At 51.3% G+C, this 26,471-nt stretch overlaps 2 protein-coding genes across 2 annotated transcripts; both read right to left on the bottom strand.

Annotated features, from left to right (window-relative positions):
- Positions 1 to 8,051: 8,051 nt before the first annotated feature.
- On the bottom strand, positions 8,052 to 9,658 carry LOC130543779 (cerebral cavernous malformations 2 protein-like). Its single transcript, XM_057312602.1, has one exon. It carries the CDS (start codon positions 9,656 to 9,658, stop codon positions 9,347 to 9,349), a length of 312 nt encoding a protein of 103 aa, XP_057168585.1. The 3' UTR covers positions 8,052 to 9,346.
- On the bottom strand, positions 8,052 to 24,907 carry LOC113258470 (cerebral cavernous malformations 2 protein-like). The gene is made up of 8 exons (XM_048222363.2): positions 24,819 to 24,907; positions 22,421 to 22,588; positions 20,791 to 20,874; positions 20,511 to 20,694; positions 19,448 to 19,908; positions 16,037 to 16,172; positions 11,218 to 11,347; positions 8,052 to 10,650 (listed from the first exon to the last, which is right to left on the bottom strand). Exons 1-8 carry the CDS (start codon positions 24,846 to 24,848, stop codon positions 10,548 to 10,550), a joined length of 1,296 nt encoding a protein of 431 aa, XP_048078320.1. The 5' UTR covers positions 24,849 to 24,907; the 3' UTR covers positions 8,052 to 10,547.
- Between the last annotated feature and the right edge of the window lie 1,564 nt (positions 24,908 to 26,471).

The following is a 26,471-nucleotide window of genomic DNA, read 5'->3' on the forward strand; positions in this document are numbered from 1 at the left end:
AAACCCAGGTCTGTGAGTCTCCAGTGTCCCTCCAAAACCAGTGCTTGTAATGAGTACACAAACTCAGTAAATGTGCCCTGGAGACTGAGGAGTAGAGAGAAAATTTGGACTAGAGGACACATCCCAGGGCTCAGTGCTGGAGGGAGGACAGGAGCTGGAGAACAACGTGGGCTTCACTTTACAGTGAGTCAGATGATGGCTCTTTCAAAAATATATTTTCCTATTTCCAGAGGGCATTTGCATTTCATATTCCAAATTCTTTGGGACCACTGTTGATTGTTTTGTATTCAAAACAGGATAGGGGATGGGGAAGAGAGCCACGATCATTATTTCAGGGCTCAGATATTTCCCCTTTTATTTGCAAAGTAGCCAATGTTCATTTCACAGCAATATCTTCCCAGGCAGGCCACTGCTGCCCTCATCTTCCAAGAGAGGCAAATGAAAATCTGAGAAAATCAGCCCCTGAGAAACTCACAACAACCCCAACAGGTCCTGGATGCCCCTTCCTAAAGTTCCTCTATTCTCCGTCACCTCTAGCTCCTTCCTCCATTGTGCCTTAGTTGTCTCCAGAGAACTTGTTCCCACCAGACACTATAATATTTATAATTAGTTAATCTGTTTATTGTCTGTTTCTTCTGCTTATTTGCAAGTTCCATGCAGGTACTATTCCTATGCCCATTTTACAGACGAAGAAACTGAAGTTCAAGATTTGCAAACAGCCAGTGAAGGATAGCACTGAGATCCAAGCTCTTCATTCTTCGATTAAGTCTATTAATATTTATTAAGGGCTTATTACGTGCATGTCTGCCAGGGGCTGGAAGAACAAAAAGATGAACAAGATAGTCTTGGCCTTCAAGCGACATCCAATCGAATTAGGGAGACAAAAACTTAAACCAGTAACTCAGATACAGAGTGGAGAATGCTGCGGTAGAGAGCGAGAGGCCCATGATATTGTAGGACCAGGTAGGAGGGACGCTGGTCCAGCGTGGGGTGCATCAAGGAGGACTTCTTGAAGGAGGTGATAGATTGGCACTTAAAGGATGCTGACAGAAGATCATGGCAAAGGGTATTTCAGACAGAAGAGACAGCCTGACAAAGACTGTTGTGAGGAACAGCCTGGCCTGACGGATGAACCACAAACACTTCTGTGTCCTCCGAGCCTGAAGCCCCTGGGCGCAGACAGGTGGAAAATCAGGCTGGAAATGGCCGCAGAAGCTGGTAAGGAGCTGGGGCTTTCTCCTGTGGGTGGGGGAGACTACGGGTGTCTTGGAAGCTCACCTACACCAGGTACCATCCTAGTGTCCGCTGACCTCCGACTCAAGGGTTATGGCGGGACTGGGCAGGAAAGGGGGTGCTGAGGGGAGCCCAAGAAGTTGTTTTTCTGCTTCCAGCTGCGTGGCCTCCTCCAGCTGACGGGTTTCCCCGTCCCCCCCAGGGGGGTTGGGGGACAGTTCGGTTTCACAACCCCCTGCCTTCCCCCAATGTCCCCGGAGGGTAAGAAAAGAGGAAGCACTCATCGGACTTCCTCCTGGGTCCGGGTTGCACGCAAGCTCAGGCAGGTCCCCTCTGCCAGCGGGGGTGCTAAGCCAGACCTGCCACCCCCCAACATTCCGCGAAATAACAGGGCCTGGGTCCCGGCCCCGCCCCCACTCAGCCAAGGCCACGCTCCCCGGGGTGCCCCCGGGCCCCAGAACAAGGAGAACGGGTTTCCGTCGCAGCAATTCTGATTTACTGTTCGCTCTTGGACAAGACGTCCTCTCTGAGCTTTGCATCCTGAACAAGGCAGATCCTATTGAGCCGTTTGAAACTGAGGCGACGTGCACGAAGTGACATAGAGAGGTCTCCAAGGCACACTTGCAGAGTAGTATGAAAAGACACTCATTTAGAAAGTGACGTGGTTTTGTATTTACCTCTATATGTCTGTAAACGCAAAGAGAAAGGTGTGGAAACTATACAGCCGACAAGAACAGAAGTTGTCACTGTAAGAAGATAGGAACGTTGGAACCAGGGGGAAGAGATGGTGACTGGTTCTCAGGGTTTTTGTTTTTTCCATTTTTAAACTAGACTGTGTTTTTATTAATGTAATTAAAGTAGAAATAATAAATGAGAGGACTGATATATGTGGTTATTGAAGGTCTTTTCCTCAAACATACAGCAAAATTGAAAGATTTACAACAAAACCCCTCCAGTACTTAACCATTTACATTCCAGCGTTAACATTCTACTTGCTTCATCACATGTCTGTCCATCTAGCTGTCCCTCGATTTATTTTGTTTTTTTATAGATTTTATTTATTTATTTATTTGAGAGAAAAAGAGAGCACAAGTGGGGGGGAGGGGCAGAGGGACAGCAGACGCCCCACTGAGCGCCCAGCAGGGTGGGTGGGCCCGGCAGACCCTTAACCGCTTAGCCACTTAACGGACTGAGCCACCCAGGTGCCCCAACACGAATGCATCTTTTTAAAATGCATTTCAAAGTAAATTACTTCAGCCCACATATTATTAACTAAGGTTCAATGTTTGTTTACAGTATTTTCTTAGAGGGGGAAGGGGCAGAGGGCGAGAGGGAGAGAGTCAAAAGCAGGCTCCACGGCCAGCGAGGAGCCCCCACGGGGGTCTCATATCAGGACTCTGAGATTATGACCTGAATGGAAATCAGGAGTCCGATGTTTAATCCATTGAGCCACCCAGGTGCCCCTGTTTGCGGTATTTTTAATGTAAAATTTACATATAACAAAGCGCATGAGATTAAGTATACATTTGCTGAGTTTTTACAAATGCGTGTACATCAATGAAACTTCAGCCCTCTAAGATATACATTTCTATCACTCTAGGAAGTTCCCTCTTGTCTTATAGTGTATTTTAATTGCCAACATTCTATGAGTCAGCATTCAACACAGGGCCAGGTATATAGTAAGTGCTTAATAAATGTTAGCCCAATAAATGAGGGGCGCCTGGCTGGCTCAGTCGGTGGAGTGTGTGTCTCTTGATCTCGGGCTTTTGAGTTCGAGCCCCACGTTGGGTATAGAGATTACTTAAAAATAAAATCTTTAAAAAAATAAAAGTAAATGTTAGCTGAAGGAATGAATGTGCACGTGGCCTGTTTCCCTGGAGGCAGAAGCATGCCTTTTTCTCTTGCACTCCCACAGAAGAGAAACTCAGTAAATGCTTAGTAAAGACTATTGATTGCTTTAGGTATCTATCACTGTGTAACAAACTACCCCAAATTTAGCAGCTTAAAACATTATAAAGGGTTACTATCTCACACAATTTCTGTGGGTCAGGAATTTGGGGGCAGCTTGGCTCCGTGGTTTGACTTGGGGTTTTTCATGAGGCTGTAGTCAAGAGCAGCCTGGAATCATCCGAAGGATTGGCAGGGGCTGAGGATCCATTTCCAAGATGCCTCACTCACAGCACTATTGGCAGGAGGCGCCCTTTCTTCACGGAGAGAACCTCTCCATAAGGCGTGAGTGTGCTCCTGATTCAGGGGCTGGCTCCCCCCAGAAAGAGTGATCCAGGGGAGCAAGCTGAAGTATCACATTGGTTACGTAGGTCCCCCATAGTCAATGTGGGAGTGGTCTACACCTGCGCAGGAATACTGTGAGTCTAGACTAACCGGGATCTTCTTGGAGAAGGTAGTCATTATGAACACGTATTCAAATTTTCTGAGCACTCGCTTTGTGCTGGGTGCGATGCTGGGCTCCAGGGAATGCAGGAATGAGTCAGAACTCACCGTCCCTCTTCCCCTGTGTGTGTGTGTGTGTGTGTGTGTGTGTGTGTGTGTGTGTTGGAGTGGAGGATGAGGGGGAGATCAGACAGACATGGAAACAGATGGTGTTACATACAATAAATATCACAATAGCGGTTTTCACAAAATTGCTTTTCTGTAATTCATATTTGTGGTACAACATTTAAGACACAGCATGCAAGTTTCCTTCTCTCATTATATAGCCATACACTCTTCCAGCTCAGAGGCAACACTGGAACCTGTTTCATTTATCCTTCCAGAACTATCCTGCGCATATACACAAAGACATTTCCCACCCTCTTTAAACAAAAAGACAGCCCTATTCAAAGTGCATTGCTCTGCACCCTGCTTTTCCCCCCTCACTTATTTTATCTTGGAAGTCATTTCCTATCAGTCCGTAGAAAGCTTCATCATTTTTATTAATGGCTGTATGGCATCCCACTGTCTGTGTGAGCCGTGGTTTATTCAACCACCTATCCCTGAACATTTGTTTATTTCTAATCTCAACGATTTTCCTTGCACACCCATCACCTCCACTTGTGTGAGTGCAAATGTAGAAGTTCCTGGCAGTGGAATTCCTGCATCAAGGGATCCATGCATTTAAGATATTGTTAAATAGGGTTTATAGCAACGTACCCTTCCACCAGCAACATGTGACAATGTCTGTGTCCGCACACCTTTACCCACATGGTAAGTGACCAGACTTCCAAACCAAGCCAATCCAGTGACTGAACAATGTTCTCTTGATGTGTGTTTCTCTTACTTGGGTGAGGCTGGCACTTGCCACATTTCAGAGTTACTTGTATTTTCTTTTCTGTGGACTGTACAATAATTTGCCTATTTTTCTATTGTTTATTATTTACTGGAACATCCTCTTTACACATCAAACGCATTATCCCTTTTGTCTACATGATAAGCCTCAAAAACGGGGGGTTTTTGGTTTGTTTTTTGGAACAAGTCGCTTTTAGACAGAAATGAGAAGTTTCTGCAGGTCGTGTCATTTTCTGGGCATCACCGCAGAGCTGCCCACGGTCTAAGGGAGTAGCTGTGCCCCGTAGGGTTCCCGTCGTGGGCTGGGAGATGGGGTGGGCAAGGAGGCAGTGGTTAACTCTTGCACTGGATGGAAAGGGCTGTCACAGGAGACAGTGAACTCACCATCACAGGAAGTGGGCAGGACAGGCTGGCCTGGCTCTAAGACCCTTTGCCCTTCATCTGAAATGTCTGAGGATAGACAAAAAATGGGAGGACACACCAGTAGGGCTGCCAATTTCTGATCATTGAAGCCTGAATGGGTGGAGACTATCGGGAAACTCCAAGCAACATTACTTAATAGTAATATAAACTTTCTAGAATGTAAACACCATGAGGCCAGGGTTCGAGTTCTGAAAAAACAGCTGCGGAATGAAGGAAGGAAGGAACGAACGAATGAATGAATCTAATCAAAGGATGTGAGAGTCAGCGTATCTGAGCTGGGGGGGAGCCCTCTTGCCCCTGCCCCTCCCTGAACGTGCTCTCTCCTCTTCCTTCCTCCTACCCCATCTGAGTCAGGTCTCAGCCTCAGTCATCAAGTCCTGCCCCAGCTCCCAGGGCCCAGACTCTCCTCTGCCCTCCAGTCAACCCTCTCCAAGCAGCCAGACCCACTTCAGCAAAACGCAAGCCCTTTCGGTCAATCCCCTTTACTTGCACTTCAAGGGCCTTCTTAATCGGCCCACTCTTCTGCTTTCCTCTCCTATAAGTCCGGCTTCTCACCCTCCACACCCCATGTTCCTCCAGCAATAGTTACGGTCACATTTATTGAGCACTTACTGTATGTACTTTCACACGGATCTTGCTGAAGTCTTGCAACAGTCTACGGGATCTATGAGGGTGATGCTATTATTATCCCCATTTTATAGATGAGGAAACCAAGACCAGAGTCACTGAGGAGCTTATCCAAGGTCACCCATCTAGCAGATGATAGAATTGGGATTCAAAACTCACTCAGTCTGAGCCCCGGGGCCGGGGTGCCTGACCACTGCGGTAGAGCGAACTGGCTACCAGTGTTGAAGTGTGCCGTGCTCCTTCGAGCTCCCTGCCCTTTGCTCATGATGGCCCCACCTGGAGGGCTCTCCTGTCTACCTTCCTCTACCTGCCAAAAGTCTTGCTCATCCTTCAAAGTCCTGTTTGTAAATCACCCCCTCTGCAAAGCCTTTTCTGTTTTCCCTAGGAAGAGCTAGGCTCACTCTTTGATTTCATAATTGAGAACTTTATCTTGTCATTATTTGGGGACCTGTCTCCCCCATCAAGCCGTGAGCTCCCCAGGGGACAGGGATTGTTCTGTGTCGCCCTCCTGTCTAGCACAATGCCTGGTACAGAGTGCACGTTCTCTAAACATTTGGTGGTGGAAGGACGGTGGCCCGAGGACTCCTCCCCAACATGCCGTTGTGAAGGTCAGCTAGGAGTCTCTGGTGGGACGCTGGGAGGGAGTAGGACGTTGCAGGGCCCCAAAGTGAAAGGAGCCACACTGTAAGGGGCAGCTGGAGACAATTTCACTAACGTCACCACTTGTCCCTGGATCAAAACTGTCCCCAGGAGATCTAGCCAGAAGGGAAGTCCCATCGTTACCCCACCCCTAGAGGTCTTTGGGAAGCAGCTGTCCCCCCGCCCAGGGTTTTCCCCCTCTTGCAGTGCCAGGAATGAAACCACAATGGGAAGTGATCCTGGAAGGGTCTCTGGATGCTACAGGAGGAAGTGGGGCCCGAGTCCTCATGCTCAGAGCCTGGACTGCCCCAGACAGGGCCCTTTGGACCTCAGAAACCAAGGGGTTACATGACTTTGGTAAGACGGTCGTTCCGGGATGGGTGGGGACTTCCTGGGGGTGTGAGGGAAATTGCTCCATCCCCGGAGCTATGGGGTAAGAACTGCCCAGGGACTCTCAGCAGCCCCGTCGCTGTGCTTCTCCCTCTGCGTCTGCCTCACACAGGAACTTATTAAAGTTCCCTATAGTTTCAGGACAAATGCTCAGCCTGTGGTCACTACACCCCAAAAGCTGGTGGACAGGATAGCAGAGCAGTTAGGACTATGGGCTCTGGGGTTGGCCAGATATGGGTCCAAATCCCAGTTTACCGTGTGACCTTGGGTCAGTCACTTCACCTCCTTAAGCTCCAGTTCGTTCCCTCATCCGTAAAATGAAGATAAATACATTGAAAACATCAAAATTAAGTGTTTGTTCAATGGAACAAATTCGTTCAAAGGAAGGCACAATGGGCCAGTGGTTTGCAAAGGGTGCTCCCTGGACCATCAGCATCACCTGAGTACTTGTTAGAAATGCAGAATCTCGGGTCCCAGCCCTGCTCTATTGAGTCAGAAACTCTGGGGTGGGGCTCAGCAATCTGTGCTTTAACAAGCCTTACAGAAGATTCTGGTGCATGGTAAAGTTTGAGAACCACTGCCATAGACAAACCCCACCTGAGCAACATATTGGGGACAATATTGGGAACATCAACACCCAAAAAGATATTAATATCTAAAATTTACAAGCTACTTCTGCAAATTGACAAGAAAAAGATAGGAAACCCAAGAGATAATGGGCACAAGCCATGAAGGGGCAGTTCACTGAAGGGGAAGCCCGCCTGACAAATATAGAAGATGCCGAATCTCATATTATCAGAGAAATTCAAACAATGAGATGCCACCTTACCCCCAAACTACAGGCAAAAATTACAGTCAGCTAATGTAAAAGCTAATGAAAATGTGGGGAGACAAGCATCTTTCACATGCCACTAATAGAATTTAGTGACATTGAAAACACATATGCAATCTACTAATTCCACTCGGGTGTAGGGTCCAAAGAAATTTTCACAGAGGCCCATAGGGTCATGTTCAAAGGTGTTCACCACAGTGTTGTTTGTAATGAGAGGAAGTTGGAAGCCACCTGGGTGTCCAACACTGGGGGGTGGGGGTGGATAAATAAAACCACGCATGCTCAGCTTGGAATGCTTCGCAGCAATTTGATTTTCTCACAGCAGCATGGGTCGAACTTAAAAACCATATGATGGAGTGAGAAAAGAAAGCAACAGAACGAGATCTTTACCCAACACCATTCATGTCGCGTCAACGCACGCGCAAAGCGCTGTGTATTTTATGTTCAGGGACATAGATCAGGGACATAGGGTGAGTGCACACAGTGGGGAGGGGAAGCCGTGTGGGCAATGCTTGGCTAGAGGGGTGAAATAAAGAAAATAAAACATCAGAGGGCCTTGAAGGACTAATTATATGGGATGGCCGTTTGCCACGGACTGAGGATAAATCATGGAACTCTGGACCCGAAGCCGTAATAATAATATTACTTTAAAATTGGTGATAATTGTACCTACCTCACGGTAAGTACCATGTGTCTGGCCATGGAAGGCTCTGTAAAGTTTTACAAATACATTTTTGCAGTTCTGTGTGAGTCTCTGGCCTCCTCTCAGGGCTCATTCCCTTTAGCCTCCAAGCCTTTACGCAGGCCGCGTTGAATGTTGTCCTTACGCTGACTTCTCTACCTCGCCAACCCTGCCACCAGGTTTCTTCAACTACCCCGGACTCCCGTGATGGCAGCCTGCAGAGTCTTGGGGACTTTTCATTTGGGGCTTGAGCCCAGAGCCAGGGTGCAACAGAGCCGTGAGGAACAAGTCCTATTTCCTCTTCACACACTTCCCTCAAGGGTCTTCTTACAGCCCACCCCCACCTCAGTTCCCACCCCACTGCTCCCAGGCAAGACTGGCGACCAAGTCCGAAAGTGTTCGACGTGGAAGGGAACAGCTTTTATTGGGTGCCTATCATGTGCTGGACCCAACACTGAGGTCTCGACTTTTGTTAGTCCCCAGAACCACCCTGCGAAGTGGGAGGGGCCCATCGCATCCGACCTGAGGGAATGGAAGTCACCAAGAGGTGAGAACGCTAACCGGACAGGAGCCCTAGGTCTGTCTGGCTCCAAATTCAAGATCTGAACAAGCAACGTGTTCAGTCTTAGGGCCAGGACCGGGACCCCCATCACCTACTTCTGACTCAACTGCCGGTAGGGAAAAACCTGTATTTCACAGGACCCAATTCCTGCCAGCAGCGGAGGGGCGACCCTGCCGTTTAGAGTGCTAGTTTGAGGAGAAACAGGAGATTCCCTCAAGTTCCTTCCCCTTCTTTGAACCTCAGTTTCTCAAACTGTAAAATAGGAGGAACAGCCGTCGGTGGGCTCTGGGAAATCTTTTCTCAGTCGGCCAGCAGGTGGAGCCCACCCCTCATCCCTCCCTGGACTCAGAAAGCTGCGGAAGTCGCGGGAAAGGCGAGTTGTCCTGGGGCCGCGCCTGGGGCTAGTGGGACAAAGTACGGCGCTGCCCTTCGGGGTCTGGCGGAGGGGCCCGCTGAGCCTCAGGCGGCTGCTCGCAACTTTAGAGCCCCGCCCCCTGCAGGACATTCTCGGTATTGCAGGGACTGCGGCCCCGAGGGCAGGGACGGATCCCGTGGGGGAGTGCAGGCCCGCGTCTGTGGCGAGGGGGTTCCTGGGCCCGGGGAGCCACAGGCAGGAGCTAGTGAGATGCAGGCGGCAGTGCGGGTGCGTTCCCGCTGTCCACAGGGGCTGCGGCTACAGGTAGTTGTCCTCCGCCGTGTCGCCCCCGCCCGGGGAGTCCCGGGCCTCCTCGTCTGTGCTTTCGTCGTCGTCGGGGGCCAGGGCCTCGATGTCGTGTGTGATGTCGGCCAGCAGCCGGTGGAAGGCCTGCGCCTCGGGCCGCTGGGCCGCGCCGTCGTAGCTGCGCACCGCAGACGCCGACGTGGAGCTCATGCTGCGCTTGATACGGCCGAAGCTGTCGGTGAGGATGCCGCCCTCGCGGATGCCCACGCCCTCCAGGAAGCCCTCGAAGTAGCCGATGTCCTGGTCCGGGATGAAGGGCCGCATCCCTGCGGGGCCGACAGGCAGGGGGACTCCTCGGGGGCGGGCCCTACCCCTCCCACCTTGGAACCACCTTCTCCAGAGATCTGCGTTAAGATCCCCACCCCGCCGCTGGCCGGTGTGTGGTCTTGCACAAGTTCCTCGGCTCTGTGCCAGAGAATAATGACCTAATGCTCGGCACAGAGTAAATGCTCACTACAGGTTAGCTTGTTGCTATTATTGTAACGGTTATAGTCCCATTTATGACTTGTGTGACCCTCATTAAATAGCTACTCCGAGCCTTACTTTCCTTGCCTGTAAAACTGAGATAATTGCACCAGTTCTCCCGGCAGGGATGTGAGGAGGTGCTTAGCACACACTGAGTGTCCCAGACAAGTCAGCTTCGTTTGCTTTCATCCCTACTCACTAGCTATGCGACTTCAGTACTCTGCTTCCTCACCTGCAATACGGGGAGCCTCAGTTTCCTCATCTGCAATACGGGGGCAATAAGGTTCTACCTTGTCCTATTCCTTGTGCTATTATTAGCCTTCCTTACCAGCTGTGTGACCTCGGACAAGTTCCTTAGCCTCTGTGAGCCTCAGTTGCCCCGTGCGGTAAACGGGGAGAATCATTCCCTCACCCAGCTTTGCTGTGAAGGTGCGTGGTTATACTAGGGCTCTCTTCTCATGCGCCGTGACTGCAAGCAAGTCCCTCCTCTGCTCTACACCTAGCTCCTCAAACGCACCATGGATTTCACGATCTTGGCTTTATTGCAGGCTGAAGAATAGCAGTGAGCACCTGTAGCCTGATACCTGATTGGGGACATCATGGACCATGTTGGGGCCTTGGCTGAGCTTGGGGGGGGCGGCAAGGGGCTCACCAAGGAGGAGGAACTTGCGCCGGTCTCCATAGAGCTTCAGCAGGCCCGCGCAGTAGTCCTGGATAGGCAGCCCCAGCCGGTACTCCCGCAGCAGCATTGCGAACTGCTGGATCTCAGGGGGCCCCAGTTTACTCCGCAACTGCAGGGACAACATCCAAGATCAGTCCCGGAGAGCAATCCCCACCCAACCTTTGTCTCAAAGACCCAGAGCCCTCCGTAAGGGTATATTTGGCCAAGACTTCCCTTGAAACCCTCCCATGGCCTCCTGGGGGGCATCTCGTCCCTCTGGACTGCGTCTTAGCATGGGATGTGGACTCAGGCTGCCTGAGTTCAAATCCTGGTCGCTTGGTCGATCAGCTCTGTGATCTTGGGTAGGTGACAACCTCCTTGACCCTTGCTTTTCTTATATATAGTGAGGATAATGCTGGCACCTCCCATTTTGGTCATTGGGAGGATTCAAATAAATGCATACAAGTGCATAGAACAGTACCTGGTATACAGCAAACACTCGATTAATGCTAGCTGACATGAGTTAAGGCCTTCGCAAGCTGGCCTCAGTTTACTTTCCTAACATCGTGTCCCACCCTGATCTTCAACGTCTGCTTCAGTTACGTCAGGATTATTCACGATTCCTGAAACACTCCCCGTGCTTTCTCCAGCCTCCAGGCCTTTGCTTGTGTTGTTCACACTGCCGGCCCCAGCTCACCGTGACCATGTAATCTTGCAACTGCTCGAGGCCCAGGCCGCTGTGGTCACTGCCGCTGCAGTGGGAGCCATGGAAAGAGGGTGTGGACGTGCCACTATAACACGCTTCAAATGTATCCTGGGAGCCATTGCTGCAGAGACAGGCAGAAAGGGGGTGGGCTCACTCACCTCCCTCCAGCCCCTCTCCCCACAGCAGGTGGACGTGAGAAGGCACAGCTGCCGATGCTCTGGGCCTGAGGCCTCATCCTCGATCCCATTTTGGCCTCCAAGGCCCCACATTATCTGGCCCTGGCTGCCTCTAATGCCTCATCGCACCCTTGTTCTGCATGCTCCAAATACCTCTTTACCTCCGGGCCTTTGCACATGCTGTTCCCTCTGCCTGGAATGGCTCTCTCCCCCTTATCTTTTGGTCAACTAACTCTCACTCATCATTGGAGCTTAAATGTCACCTTCTTGACAAAGTCTTCCCTGACCCCCTCTCCCAATGACTGGGTTAAATCCTCTGACAGATGTGGTCACAAACCCATAAGTGTAACCATGGCATGCGAGGCCTTTCCAGATCCCATCAATGTCCACGGCGGCCTCTTGGCTGCTCCTCAAATCCACCAAGTTTCATCCCGCTCAGAACGCTTGCACTGTCTGCCCCTCGGCGCTCTTCCCTTTTCCACCTCTGGGTCTCAGTTCAAGTGTCATCAGCTCTGCGAGGCCCTCCTGGCTCCCCGGATGAGGCAGGCTCCCTTGGTCTCTCTCTCGTACCCTGAGGTGCTTATTCTCTTTCGTGCTTATCATTAACGCTTATTTCTATTAAACACTATTAAACACTTATTTCTATTATTTCATCGTCTCCTGTGCTAGACACTATAACCGTGCTTGCCGTAAACCACGCAAGAGCAGGGACCTCGGTTTCTTCATTTGTTAACTACCTGCTCTGTGTCAAGCACAGGTCTCGTCCTTGTCTTGTTCCCCACTGTAACCCTACCACACAGGACAGTCTCTGGCGCATGACGGGTACTCAAGAAATCTCGCTTAATGAACAGTCAACCTGGGGCGCCTGAGTGGCTCAGTCTGTTAAGCATCCGACTCTTGATTTCAGCTCGGGTCGTGATCTCACAGTTGTGGGATGGAGCCCCACATGGGGCTCAGCGTGGAGTCTGCTTGGGATTCTCTCTCTCTCTCTGCCTCTGCCCCTCCCCCTGCTTGTGCCTGTGTGCTCCCTCCCTCTCTCTCTCTCTCAAAATGAATAAATAAAATCTTTTTAAAAATAAATGATTCTCTCTCCCTCTGCCCCTCCCCCTGCTCTCTCTCTCTCTAAAAAAAAGTCAACCTGCCTCCTGGTTTCTAAATTGTTCCAGAACCATCTTGCGTTATTGGCTACAGAAAAGCAGTGTAGCATAGTGTTTAAGGGATGTGGACCTGGAGCTTGCCTGCTCAGATTCAAATCTCAGGCCCACAACTTACTATCTGCTTGACCCTGGGCAAGCTGCTTAGCTTCTCTATTCCTTAGTTTCTCCATCTGTAAAATGGGATGACAAAAATTGATGTCATAAAAATTAGAGGAGTCTATTTGTACAGCACTTAGAGTTATGGACTATAGGCAATAAATAAACAATAACCACTGTAATATTGCTATGTTGATTTTTTTAAAAATGAAGCGTGGGGCACCTGGGTGGCTCAGTTAGTTAAGAGCCTGCCTTCTGCTCAGGTCATGATCCTGGAGTCCTGGGATCGAGCCCCACATCGGGCTCTCTGCTCAGTGGGGAGCCTGTTTCTCCCTCTCCCTCTACTGCTCCCCCTGCTTGTGCTCTCTCTCTCTGCGTCAAATAAATAAATTAAATCTTTAAAAAAAATAAATTAAAAAAAAAAGGAAGCACTTGGGGGCACCGGGCTGGCTCAGTTGGTAGAGCATATGACTTTGATCTTGGGGTTGTGATTTCAAGCCCCACATTGAGGGTAGAGTTTACTTTTTTAAAAAAATGAAGTGCTTTATAGAACAGCCCTAGGTACACAGCAAGCTCAAAAATTCATCATGACCATGATTGCCATCTCTCCAGCAGATAGCAGGTGGTTTACGGACTGGCCCAAGACCACACAGCATTAAGAAGGCGAATATATTGCCACCAAAGAGGAAAAAAAGGTAAGGTGTATATTACCGGCAGAGATCGCTACCTGTCAAGCCTAAGGCGTTAGTAACAGAACCGGCATGACCGACTTGTCCCAGTTTGCCTGGGACTTCCCTGGTGTTAGTACTGAAATTCTCATGTCCTGGGAACCCCCTCAATTCTGGGGCTGGGGGGAGGGTTGATCACACTAAACAGAACCCTGGACAATGTTCCCAGGTGAGTTTGTTAACACTGCCCTTCCCAGCCTTGCTGGCAGCTAGTGGTGGCCACGTGACCAAGTTCTGGCCAATGAGACATAAGCAGAAGTGTCAGGTGTACTCCCAGCGAGGCTCTCTACTGAGGCCCCTGGCAGGCCGCCACGATGACTGCAGCGTTGACCATCATCCATGGTCCATGAGGTGACTTAGAGGAAGGGAGCAAGTGCTGGGGAGGGAGGAAGAAGAGAAACCTGGACCCCTGCTGACCATAAGGCCATAAACTCCTGGTCTATTTTATGTAAAAGACAAGGGCGGGGGGGGGGGGGGGGGAAGCTCTATCTTGTTTAAAGCTCTATCTTTTTTAGGCTTTTCTATGGCATGGAATTAAAACTAGGGTAAGCCACAATTATTTGTTGGCATTAGCTGTGATTTGGAGTCTGAAGGCCACTATGTCTGGATGACAGGCAGAGAACTGCAGGCCTACATGGGCCGAATTCTGGGTTCTGGCTCTCCCCTGGGCTTCTCGGAGTCTGGGTCTGGATCCTCTGCGCTCACTGAAGCTGGGAGAAGTCAGTTTACCTACCCCTCCCTCAGGGCCCAGGGCGTCAGCGCAAATCGAGGGGGCGGGGTCATTTTCTTCCACCCTCTCTTGCCCACAGGGGGCTCAAGAATGCCCAGAAGAGTGACCCTGTTTCTGCAGGGGCACGGGGGTGGGGGCGGGCAGGGTGGTGGTACCCACAAGGAGCTGCAGCAGCTGAAGTCGGCGTCATAGGCGCACGTCCCATCCGTGCGGCAGCTCTCACCTGGGGTCAGCAGACAGACAGGCTGTTAGAGGCAGCGGGCCAGGGACAGACATCCCCAGCTCCCTGAGGCCCCAACCTCAGCCCCTCCCTGTGCTTGGGATGGTGGCTAGAGCATGGATGGCCTTGTAAGCAACCGTAAGGGTGTTCACTTTGACCCTGAGTGAAATTAGGCCGCCGCTGGAAGATTTTGACCACGATTCCTACCCCCACCACCCACACACAGCCAGCCTTGGGCAACTCACTTCCTCTCTCCTGGCCCTCAACTTCCCCAAGGTTGGGACAATACCACCTTCCTGCCTGCCTCGTGGGGGTCTTGGGAATAGCAGGTGAGGGAACAGGGGAGGGAATGTTTTGAAAACTGTTTGAGGCAAGAAAAAAGAAAGAACTTTGAGGGAAAGAACCCTAAATCTTGAGAGGTTAGAAGCACCCTTTACAGGGAACCCGCTCTCTGCCTAGCCCTGTTACCTCTCTGAATCCAATAGCCTTACCCTTCTGATCTTGGCTCACTCAGTGTCACTTCCTCAGGAAGCCCCCCTGACTTCCCAGGTGAGGCCGGTTCCCCAGTTTGTGTTCTCAGAGTACGTGTGTGGCTACATTTTATTTGGGTAACTATTTAATACCATGGGCCTACGTCAACAAGGCAAGCCTTGTGAGAGCCCGGCCCCGTCTGGTTTTGCTCACGTATACCTTGGTGATAGCAGGCGCTTCAGTAAATCTTTGTTGAATAGAATGAATTTGTTGAAATATTTGTTGACTTTTCTCATTAATTTAGTCATCATCCTTTGAGAGTTGATGAACCATCCCAACTTCCCAATAACCACGGTTCCCACGGATCAGAGTGCCTCCGGGAGGAAGGAGCGCTGTTGCTGGAGTTACGCAGCCAGGGATCACATTGCGGGGGCTGTGGCTGAGGAAATTCATTTAGTGGCCTTGAAGGCAGCATGGGAGTAAGGCTGCTGCCGATAGAAGCTTTAGAAATCAGGCACACCTGGGTTTGGATCCCGACTCTGCCACTTACTCGCTGTGTGACCTTGAGCAATTTATTGACTACTCTGAGCCTTAATGTCCTCATTTGTAAAATTGGAATCATAAGGCTTCAGAGAGTTCTTTCATCTACTCAAAAAATACTTGTTGAGCATCTGTGATGTCCCTGGTCCCGTGCTAGGCACAGGGGATACAGTGGCAGATAGGACCGACAAGGTTGCCATGGGGATTAAATAAGACTTGGCACATTGGTACTGTGCTTGCCACACAGTTGGTGCTCAAGAAATGCCTCTATTAGTCTCATTCTCATTCTAGCCCTTGACTGCATTCAAGGGTGGGTCTGGAAATCTTGGTTTTGACCTAGATTCCTAGTGGAGCTAGACAACTCAGTAAATAGACAATGTATGTGTTTGGATTCTGCAAAGCAAGGACATCAAAAACTAAAGCGGGGAAAAAAGTTCAGCTTTGAGGGGCTCATTCTGAATCTGGCAATCAGAACATCTGTGAAGAAGCTAAGTTTGAGGTCATTGTGAAAATTGACATTTTATTTTAACCACTAAGGGCGGCGGGGATAGGGGGGGACACTGTGATTGTGGTAGAGACCAGGACCCCTAAAGGCGTTCACTGGCCCTGAGTCCTAGGGCAGCCCCCCTCCCTGGCCTTTTGGGATGTCTCATGGCGTCGGGAGGGGGGTTGCCAAGAGTTCCAGTACTCACTGCGGCTGCAGAGCCATGGCCGCTCGGGCGTGGACGTGTAGTGGTAGCCGGCCCGGTCCACGCACTCAATGCTCTGGTCCCCGTAGATGATCTGGAAGACTTGACAGATGAGGGCACAGGACTCCTCAGCGGCATCCTGGCCCAGGGAGGAGGACAGAGCATTCAGGGCCTCTCCAGTGCCCAGGACACCCCTCCTCCCTTAAACAGTGCGAGGAGGCTCGCAGGGCCACACACGCACCTGTGGGCACCTTTAAATCAACTTGGAGGGCATTCCCCATCAAAACTATGTGGCTATCCTCTGGGTCTTGAACTCCTTAATAGAGTCAGCAGCAACTCTAAGTCTTCTGCTCTGAAAAATGCACCCCAAATTTCTGGGGGACTCATAGGACCTCCTGAAGTTTATCTAAAATAAGCCCTAGGGACATCTGGGTGGCTCAGTTGGTTAAGCGTCCAACTCTTTTTTTTTTTTTTAAGATTTTATTCATTTATTCGAGAGAGAGAGCACAAGTGGGGGAGAGGGAGAAGCAGGCTCCCCACTGAGCAAGGAGCCCAACGCAGGGCTCGATCCCAGGACCCAGGGATCATGACCCAAGCCGAAGGTAGCTGCTTAACCGACTGAGCCACCCAGGCACCCCTACCGTCCATCTCTTGATCTCAGCTCAGGTCTCTATCTCACAGTCGTGAGTTCAAGCCCCACGTTGGGCTCCATGCCGGGTGTGGAGACTAATTATAAATAGAATAGAATAGAATAGAATAGAATAGAATAGAATAGAATAGAATAAGCCCTAATGTAGTTAAATTTACTGGTAGGAAGTTGAGGCTCAGAGAAGTGAAGTGATTAGCCAGGATGAGAACCCAGGACTCCTGATACCTACTAGGAGGAGGAAGAATTACATGTATGGAAATTTTAGGCTCCATGTAGTTCCTACTACTGGATGCCATATTTAGATATGAGCTTCCTGGCACCCAGGGCAAAAATGGAAGTAGGATAAATACATAAACTTCAGTCTCTGATAGGAGGCCGGAGTTTCAAATCTTGGGTGAAAGTTTTTCGAGACTGCAAATTCGAAGTGGAATTTGCCTTTCTGATTTACCTCTTTATGTCTTTAAGCAAAAGACCCAGAAAGACAATCACTGATGAGACCATCTCCATGGTACATTTCCTATTTTGTGCCTCTAAAAAGCCCAGGGTATAAGTTAAAATGTAACCCAGGAGAGGCAGGATTGATCCTTACAATAACCCCACAAAACACACACGGGAGAGAGTATCCATCTTTTATAGTTAAAAGCACTGAGGCGTAGAGTGGCCAGGTAACTCGCCCAGCTCACACAGCAAGTTCATAGCATGGGTTACCCTTGGACTCAGGTTTTTGAACTCTAACCCCTGTGCCCTCCTTGGGACCACAAGGCCTTGGATAGGAGGCCAGAGAATCAGATACTCCTGAAAAACAACTCTATTTATTTACTCATTTTGCAAATTCTCATTTAGTCCTATTTTAGGCACTGGGCCAGACTCTGGGGTCTCAGGGGTGAATTAGACGAGGTCTGTACCCTCAAGCCCTCACAGTCCAGTGAGATAAACAGGGTACACTGTTCCCTCTGCCCAGAATTCATTTTCCTGCCTCTTCACCTTGCTGACTCCTTCCTCCCCTTCACATTTCAGTTTGAAAGGCATAGACTCACTTTCTCAATGGAAAGTGGGTCTCTTCCCTCATTATCGCTGCAATCTGTTTGTTTTCTTCTTGGTTCCCATCACAAGGTATACTAATATAATATGCATCACTTCGTCCATTCATTCAATATTTATCATGTGCCAGGCACTGTTTTAGGTGTCAGAGATACCAGAGTGAACCATCCAGAATGCACAGATCTCTTGCACTCTACAAGGAGACCAGTCTGGCTGGAGTGAAGTGCATAAAGGGGGATGTAGAAAGAGACGAGTCCAGAGAGGAAATGGGCTTCAGCCACCACTATAAGGCAGGTGGGCTTATAAGCAGTTGTAAGGACATTAGCTCTTACTCTGAGTGAGATGGGGAGCCACGGGAAGATTTTGAGCAGGGGTATGATGTGACTTATGTGTTAACAGGACTGCTCTGACTGTGGGGGGAACAGATTATAAGCAAGAGCTGAACCTGTGATCTAAGTGCATGATCTGGATGATAGAAGAGGGGACGTGGACCCGGGTGGGGACAGTGGAGAATGGGAGAAGTACATAGGTTTGGGATATATTTTTAAAAATAGGGCCAACAGGATTTGTTGACAGAATGAACGCGTGTTGTGTGAGAGCAAGAGGAGCCACAAATCAATGCCAGGTTTTGATCTGAACGAGGGAAGGTCAGAGCTGCCATTAATCAAGACAGGGAGACCAAGGGAGGAGCAGGTTTGGGGGAAAAGATTGGGCGCTTGGCTTCGGACGTGTTAGGTTTGAGATGGTCATTAGCCCACCAAATGGAGAGGCTGATTGGAGAAACGTATCTGGATATTTGCTGAGAGAGAAAATTTGGGGAGTTCTCAGTGTTTTAAACGCCACGAGACTGCTTTGTTCACTTGGGTGTGTACCAGGTGAGGGGAGGGGTTGGGGGGCCCTGGGCCAGAGGAAAAGTTTAGACAGCTCAGGACTTGAAGGTGTCTGCTGGATTGTGAGCTCCCTAAGGGAGGGCACCAAATATGTCTTGTTCATCTCTGCATCCATAGCACTTAGCCCAATGCCTAGGACGAAGCTGGTGCTCAATAAAAATGGTCAAATGAATAAAAGCAAGGAAGACTATGGAGAATGGGGGGAGGGGAGGAAGGCAAGAATGGAAGGCTTCTGCCTTGGCTGACTGCCATAGTTAACAAGAGTGCGGGCTCTGCACTTCCTGGGCCCAGTGTTGACACCACCACCCGCTTCCTGTGTGACCTTCCACAAGTTACTTAGCCCTGGGTCTCAATTTCCTCCTCTATAGAATAAGGATGGTTATAATGTTTGCCTCTAGGGATTGGGGAGAGAGTGAAAGGTATTAATGCTGGTTCCTTGTCCGGCAAGGGTTGGCATTCCATTCGTGCTGGTAATGAGTGTCCTCATGATTGTTACTGTGGTAGTGGCGACACTGACAGCGTGGGAGAAGGAGCAGGGCTGGAGGAGGGGGTGGATCAAGTCTGTTTGGCTATTTTGAGTTTTCATCCCATTGGGATGGCAAGGGGGAGGTGTCCAAGCTGGAGATTAGAAGCCCTGTGGCGTCGTGGGCACACAGGTGGTACCTGAAGTCCTAGGTAGGGCCTCAGGAGGGAGAAGGAAAGAGGCCAGGGTAGACGCCAGGAACGGGGCGGGGCGGGGTGGAGAGCTACGCCCTCCACCGCCCCACCGCCCCCTCCCCCCGCCGACGCGCCCGGGAGGCAGGGCGCAGGAGCTCCGGGAGCCCTCGGGCTCACCCTGTTGGCCACAGCCAGGATGACAAGGTTGCAGTAGGCGTCGGGGCTGGGGTCCTGCGGGTCGAGCGGGTTGGAGCCCGGGTGGCGCCGCTCCCAGCTGCCGCCGCCGCCGCCTGCCTGCCTGCGCTCCCAGCTGCCGCCCGGCTTGCCCGCGCCGCCGCCGCCGCCCGCGTGCCGCCGCTCCCAGCTGCCGCTGAACGTCTGCCGCCGCTCCCAGCTGCCCGACGCCCGCGCCCCGGCGCGCTGGCGCTCCAGGCTGCCGCCGCCGCCGCCCCCCGCCCGGGCCTCTGCGCCCGCGCCCCCGCCCCACGCCATCCGCCAGTCCAGGCTGCAGATGGTGTGGCGCCGCTCCGTGGTGCCCCCCCGCCGCTTCTCGGGCGCCGCGCCCGGCGGGCCCGGGTCGCGCCCCGCGCCGCCGGGGCTGGCGTCTACGCCGGCTGGCACCGGGTCCACGCCCAGACCTAGGAGAGGCGGGATGGCGGTCAGGAGATCCGGGCTCAGAACCCCCGCCCCAGACAGTTGGGGACCCGCGACGCCTGGCCCCACCTCTGCCTTCAAAGCCTTGAGGCCAGATCCGCCCCCGCGGTGCCCTTGCTTTTGGGGCCAGTCCCCGACCTCGGCTCCACCCTCGTCCTGCTCGGGGTCTGACCTTCTCTCCCAGCCCGGAGCTCCGCCTCCCCGGCATCTGGCCCTGCCCCTAGATCAGACTCCGCCCCTCGCCCGAGCTCTCAGCCCGCCGCGGTCCGGCTCTACGTCCCCGAGCTCCTTAACTTTAGGTCCCAGAATTTGGGCTCCTCCAGCCTTCCCAGCCCCGCTACCTGGCCTCAGGCTGGTGGACCAGGCCGTCCACCCTTCAACCTCGACCTCAACCTTGGGCCGCGTCTTCTTGCGTATGTGGCCATGGCCTGCCCTTAATCTCAGGGTACTGTGGTCAGGCCTTTTCCATCACACACCATCCTCCCGCAGCAACCCATCCCGTCTCCACTCCACGTCACGCCTTTCCCAAAACTAGACGCGAGGGCCCTTTCTCTCCCGGTTTGCCTCCCCGCCCTGCCCGCTGTACCGGTCTTAAGCACCAGCAGGTGCAGTGCGTCGTCCTGGAGGTAGGAGGCGGCGGCGATCTCATGCGTGGGGATACGCAGGATTAGCTCCTCGTTGTCGCGCCAGGTGAGCAGCAGGCAGCGGGCCGACAGGCTCAGGATACTGTCCTGCTCCGCCGTGGTCTTCAGCGGCAGCTCCTTCAACTGCTGCAGGGTGGGTCGGAACTCTTGGGTCCCCGAGGGCCTCGGGTGGGAGAGGAAGAAGGGGACAAGACCGAGCCCTAACCCTCCCCAGGGCCTCACCCTGGCCGTGTCCAGCAGCTGCAGGAGCTCATCGCGACTGGAGGGGTTCAGTGAGGAGGTAACCCAGGTGAGGTGGCCCAGGAACTGGACAGGAAATGGGAGGTAGGGGTGGGAGAAAGGCACAGAGAGGTCACCTTAAAGCCTTGGATAACCCAGCCTTGGATAACACTGACCCAATGTATATAGACTGAGGTAGAAATAACTGAATTAATAATAACCTGATAATAACTATTAAGGTGGACACAGAAGCCAGATCCCCAAAAATAATGTCCCAAATCAATACAATAATTCTTCATTCATTCTTAGTTATAACTTAATGTTATCACGAACTTTAATGTTATTTAATGTAAGAAATAAACGTTTTTTTAATTTTTAGTTTTGTTCTTCTAGGTGAATTCCACCAAACTTTTTTCTTCTTTTATTCTCTACGAAATTTCAGTCCCCAATTTTTAAGTAGATTTATTGGTTAGCATTACCCTCCATATATGGTTGCCAGGTAAAATACAAGATGCCAGTTAAATTTGAATTTCACATAAACAGTGAATACTTTTTAAATTTTTTAAAAAGTATTTTTAGTCCCATACAATATTGGGGACATATTAATATTAAACAAGTACTCATTGCTTTTCTGAAATTCACATTTAACTGGGCAGGCTGTGTTTGCCAAATCTAACACGCCCACCCCCGAATCAATCTTCCTTGGGTAGCGAGGATTCTCCGATCCTCCTTCATGGTGCTCACGAAACAGTAAAACCCTTGAGTGAGCTCGGTCCTCTCTGGCTTACTGAACTGGCTTCCTTTAGCAAGCTTATCCACTGCCCCATTAGCAACATTACTGTGGTGAAACCTCACAGGAGGGTATGGCTTTTCCCATCTGCTCTCCCCTCGGGGTAGGCTTTGAGCCCCATGTTGAGATGGAAACACTGAGGCTGAGCCGGTGGAGGTCGTTTGCTGAGGGTCCGCAGCATAAGGCAGGAGCTAGGCTGGCAGGAGCCCGGGTCTCTTTCCCCTGAGCCTCCCCTGTGTAGACAGACTGGTGAGGGCTTCGTGTGAGGGAGAGGTACCGTCGCTCCTCGTGGGATCCAGAACACGCTACCCCCAAATATGGCACCTTGGCACACTGGATATGTTAAGCTTGAAGGAGTCGAAGAAAATGGTAGAAGCAGGAAGGTTACTCTGACCTTCCCCCACCCCCACCCCTCTTCCCTGAAAGCAGGAGATAAATCTCCCACCTGAAAGATACCCTTGTGTCCCTGGAGGGAGACCTCCTTCTCACCAGACACAGGGAATTTAGGGCCGAGAAGGCTGTTTAGACAAACCTTGTTATTTCTTCACCTTTTACTCCCCCAGCCCAAACCCCTCTGCCTTGTCAGTTCTTCATAAATTTATTGTTTGTCTAAAAGATATAAAAGCTTCCTGCTCTGGTCACTTCTTTTGTCCTCCATCTCTCGTGAAGGCTCTCGTGGACGTGTAAACATTGGATAAAATGTGCACACTTCTCTCCTTTCATCTGTGTTTGTCGGCTTCATTTTCAGACCCAGCCAGGGGCCCTGAGAGAGTTGAGGAAAAGACGCCTCCTTTTCTCCTCATCCCAAGATTCTGCCCACCCTTCTCCTCATCCCACACGTACCTTGACCTCTTTCTCCAGATAGTCACACAGTAGAATCTGAGGGTCGATGAGGTAGTCAGGGGGGTAAAGGGGCATCGAGTGCAGGGGCCGGCGGCTCACACTGGTCCGAAAGGCAGCCCGGCGCCCAGCCTTGGGGAACACCAGCCTCCGGATGGGGGATACAAAGCCCTGGGAGGGGGAGAGGCAGGGAGATGGCGGGGGGGGGGGACAACAGTAACAACAGCAACTAACTTTATCGAGCACTTCCACATTCGGCATTTTACTTCCTTACATAGTACCTAACTTAATTCTCATAGACTCTGCAAAGGGAGTACCTCTGTGATCCCATTTTACAGATGGAGAAACTAAGCCTCAGAGAAGGAACTAGCTGATAAGGTCACCAGCTAGTAGCAGTCGAACCACTAGTGCAGTCTGGCTCCAACACCTCCATTCTCAACACTCAGGTGATGTGGAGGGCCGGCTAAGGCCCAGGCCCGGGCTGAAGGCGTGAGTCTAGGCTGGGGCAAGTAAGAAAAATATTAAGATTCCATGTGGCTGAGTGGTGAATGCGCAGGTGTTTGTCACCCTATCCTCTGCGCTTTCCCCAAATTAGAAATGGTTGTAAGTATGTTTAAGGACAATCCAGCAGACACCTGCATACAAAATGGCCTACAGCAAGGTTCAAGAAGCCAGTTCCAGGGCTCCAGCGCAGCCCAGAGGAATCTAAATCTCACTGCAAAGTGTGAGCGTTACAGTAGAGCAGTTCTCAGGGAGTATGGTTCCTGGGTCAGCAGCAGCACCGAGGAACTTAGGAGAAATGCACATTCTCCCATTCCATCCTAGATACTGGATCAGAGCTTGGGGGTGAGACCCAGTGATCTATGTTTTAACAAACACTCCAGGTGATTCTGATACAGGCCCTGCTCATATTCTAAGACCAGTATCTTGGAGCTTAGATGAATTATCTGGAAGTTCTGAGAAATGAGAACAAATGATCAGGGAAAGGGCATTCCAGGCGGAGGGCATTGCGCGTGCAAAGCCCCGGGGCTGGCTGAGGCTGGTCTGTTGAGGCTGAATGATGAGATGAATGGGCCACAGAAGGCCTGAAAGCCAGCTACCGAGCTGGGACTTTACTCTGTGTCTGCGAGTGTGTGTGTGTGTGTGTGTGTGTGTGTGTGTGTGTGTGTGTGTAGTGGAGAGGTAAGCATTTTGTCTGTGGCCTCTAATGGTCCAGCCCTGCCCACCTCTCCAGCCTCATCTTACCCCGCACGGCCCCTCGCTCCTGCCCTCCAGCTACAGGGCCATCTTTCAGTCCTCCCTACTTGCTCCTTTGCTTCCCACTGTGGAGCTTTTGCACATGCTGTTCTCTGCCTGAAATGCTCTTCCCTACCCCCTTTCCTTCCACGCATCAGATCTCAGCTCACACTGACCAGGCTAGGGCTGGGTCCCCTAATATTCTGTATCCCAGCACCGTGTATGGAGTCTCTTACGCAATTTTGTATTCATTGCTTTTAAAAAAAAAAAAAATTAAGAGTTGCCTTCCCCACCAGACTGCAAGCTCCAGGGAGGGAGCAGAGACCTTGTCTGAATTTGCTCACCATTATATCATCACCAGTACCAACCACCGTGCTTGGCACATTTAAGTGCTCAGTATATCTAGAGAAGGAATGAACCCAGAGAGAAGAAACACTATGTCTTGACTCCCTTCTGAGCCCTCATGATTCACACGGGAGCCCTTCAGACCAGCCTGACCTACGTTTCTTAGAGGAACAGGGCTGGGGTGGGAGTTGGAATCTGAGGGACCCCCTGAATGGCAAAGACAACCAGGTGAGGCGCCCAGGTAACCAGACTAGAACACTTCTGACTGTAAGGAAGGGTGAGGATCTAGGGGGTGGGGGGGATGGCCCTCAGGCCGAGGTCTCAGAAGCAGAGCTGTCCTGGCATAAGGATGGGGAGGGGGCAGGCTAGGCTGGAACCCAGCAGAGGAGAAGTGCCTGGGTAGGCAGCTTATAGCACAGAATTTGCCCTGGCTGAGGTCCTCCTGTCTGGGGAGGTAAGGAGCAGAGGAACAGGTCTGTTAGGTGTCTGTCTCTCAGTCTGAAGAACCCCCAGGAAAGACGTGGAAACAGGTTGGGAGTATCTCCCAAAGTAATCTCTCTGGCTGGGTTTCCCTGGAAGGTGCCCGTCTGTCTGTCTGTCTCTTCCAGGGATGGCAGACGCCACTTGAGAGTGGGGAGACAGGTTAGGGAGCTTGAGCCCAAATGTCTGAGTGCCCAAGTTTGGGAAGGACGGTCTTTTCAGATGAGAGGAAAGACTCTACCCATGCCACTCACTGCCCATCACCCCCACCCCAGGCCTCCCACTTCACCAGCTCCAGGGACATTTCTCTCCCCTGCATCCCTCCCAAACTCCCACTTACCTTTTTCCCTTTCTTGACTTCATATTCCATGGTGAAGTGTCCCCTCCACTCTTGTCACCCTCCTGGCCATCCCCTTCACCCTCTCCCCCCACGCAGTTCCTTTGTTCTTTTTCCTGCCTGGTCGGAAACTCCACCAGCCCCGGAGTTCCTGCCGCTCCCGTCTGATAGCGAGCAGAGGTGGGGGGCTGGAGGCGGGTGGAGGACACGGGCTCAGTTCCCTGTAGCTAAGAGTGGAAGGCAGCCCAGCCAGAGCAGCTGACCCGGGGAGATGCCTCAAGCCTCCCTCCAGAAGCCCTGCTGGTGAGGGAACTTGGGGACTGGGTAAGGCTGGGGAAGGGCCCCCCAATTTGGAGTCCAAGAATCCCAAATTCCAACCCTATTTCTGCCACTGACCTTCTTGTGTGACCTTGGGAAGGCAAGTCAGTTCCCTCTTGCACAGCCTCGGTTGCCCAGTCGTCCCGTGAAGTACGAATAAACGCTGCCTCCCTCTCAGGCTGCTGTGGGGAGAAATAAATGCCGGAGTGGGTAGGAAAATGCTTTCTACCCTATAGAATCCTGTGTCCGAGCAAGTCAGGATTTTAAAAATTAATTGTTACCATTAAGGGAGGCAGTATTCATGGGCTTCCAGGATAAGCTGCCTGAGTTTGAATCCTGATTTTGTCACTTACTAGGGTGATGACCTTAGGTAAGTCCCTTATCCACTTGTCTCCCCATCTATAATAGCCGTGTGACCTCATGGTGACCTTGGATTAAATGCACTTAGAAGAACTCCTGATACATATGAAATGTTCAGTAAATATTAACTATGTACCTATCTATGTGTCTGCGTGTCCTGCGCTGTTTTACTGTTTCCTGGGAGAATATTAGTGAGGCGAGTTTCCCTTTGCGGTTCTCTGCTGAGCACTTTACATATTTCATCTGTCCTTTTCCTTACAACACTGGGGTATCATGATACCTATTATACAGATCGAAAAATCAGGCGCAACTGCAGAGGCTGACCCAAAGAAGTCATCAAGTTTATAAGAGGAGGACCTGGGGTTTCTGGCCAGTCTGGATCTGTAGCCTAGTTCCTTATCTCTAGGGCCCGTGTGGTCAGCATGTCCCACCCAGGACAGCTGTGAAGGTTCCAACGGACCCATCCACACCTTGCCATGACACCTGGGTTCTGGAAGCCCCAGTTCTGGAGCTGATTTGCTATATGGTCTAGGGCAGTCTCTGGGCCTCAGCTTCCTCATCTTTCCAATGGGAACAATAATCCCAAATGCCCTGCCCTGTAGTCAGAGGTGTGGTGAGAAAGACCTCGCACTATGCATGAGAAAGCAGTTGGAAATTGTGACGTGCAGGGGCTAATGCATTGGATTGTTCTGAAAGTTTCTTCTGAAAGCACAGGTAGGAAGAAAGAAAGAAAGAAAGAAAGAAAGAAAGAAAGAAAGAAAGAAAGAAAGAGAAAGCAAGCACATGTGTGCCAGGTCAGTGCCCACTGGAGTGGGAGAGAGCTCCCCACTGCCTCTGGGTGTGGGGGCCACTGGAGCCTCCAGCCACTCGCCTTCCCCCTTCCCTCCCCCTGGGGGAGGGGAAATGGTCCAGGCTGCTTAGTGCTAGCTCACAGAGCCGCTCCCTCCTGCTCCCCTGTATCCGGTGGGTCTGGCCATC

The sequence above is a fragment of the Ursus arctos genome, unplaced genomic scaffold (genome assembly GCF_023065955.2).
Source record: "Ursus arctos isolate Adak ecotype North America unplaced genomic scaffold, UrsArc2.0 scaffold_16, whole genome shotgun sequence".
Classification (NCBI taxonomy): Eukaryota; Metazoa; Chordata; class Mammalia; order Carnivora; family Ursidae; genus Ursus; species Ursus arctos.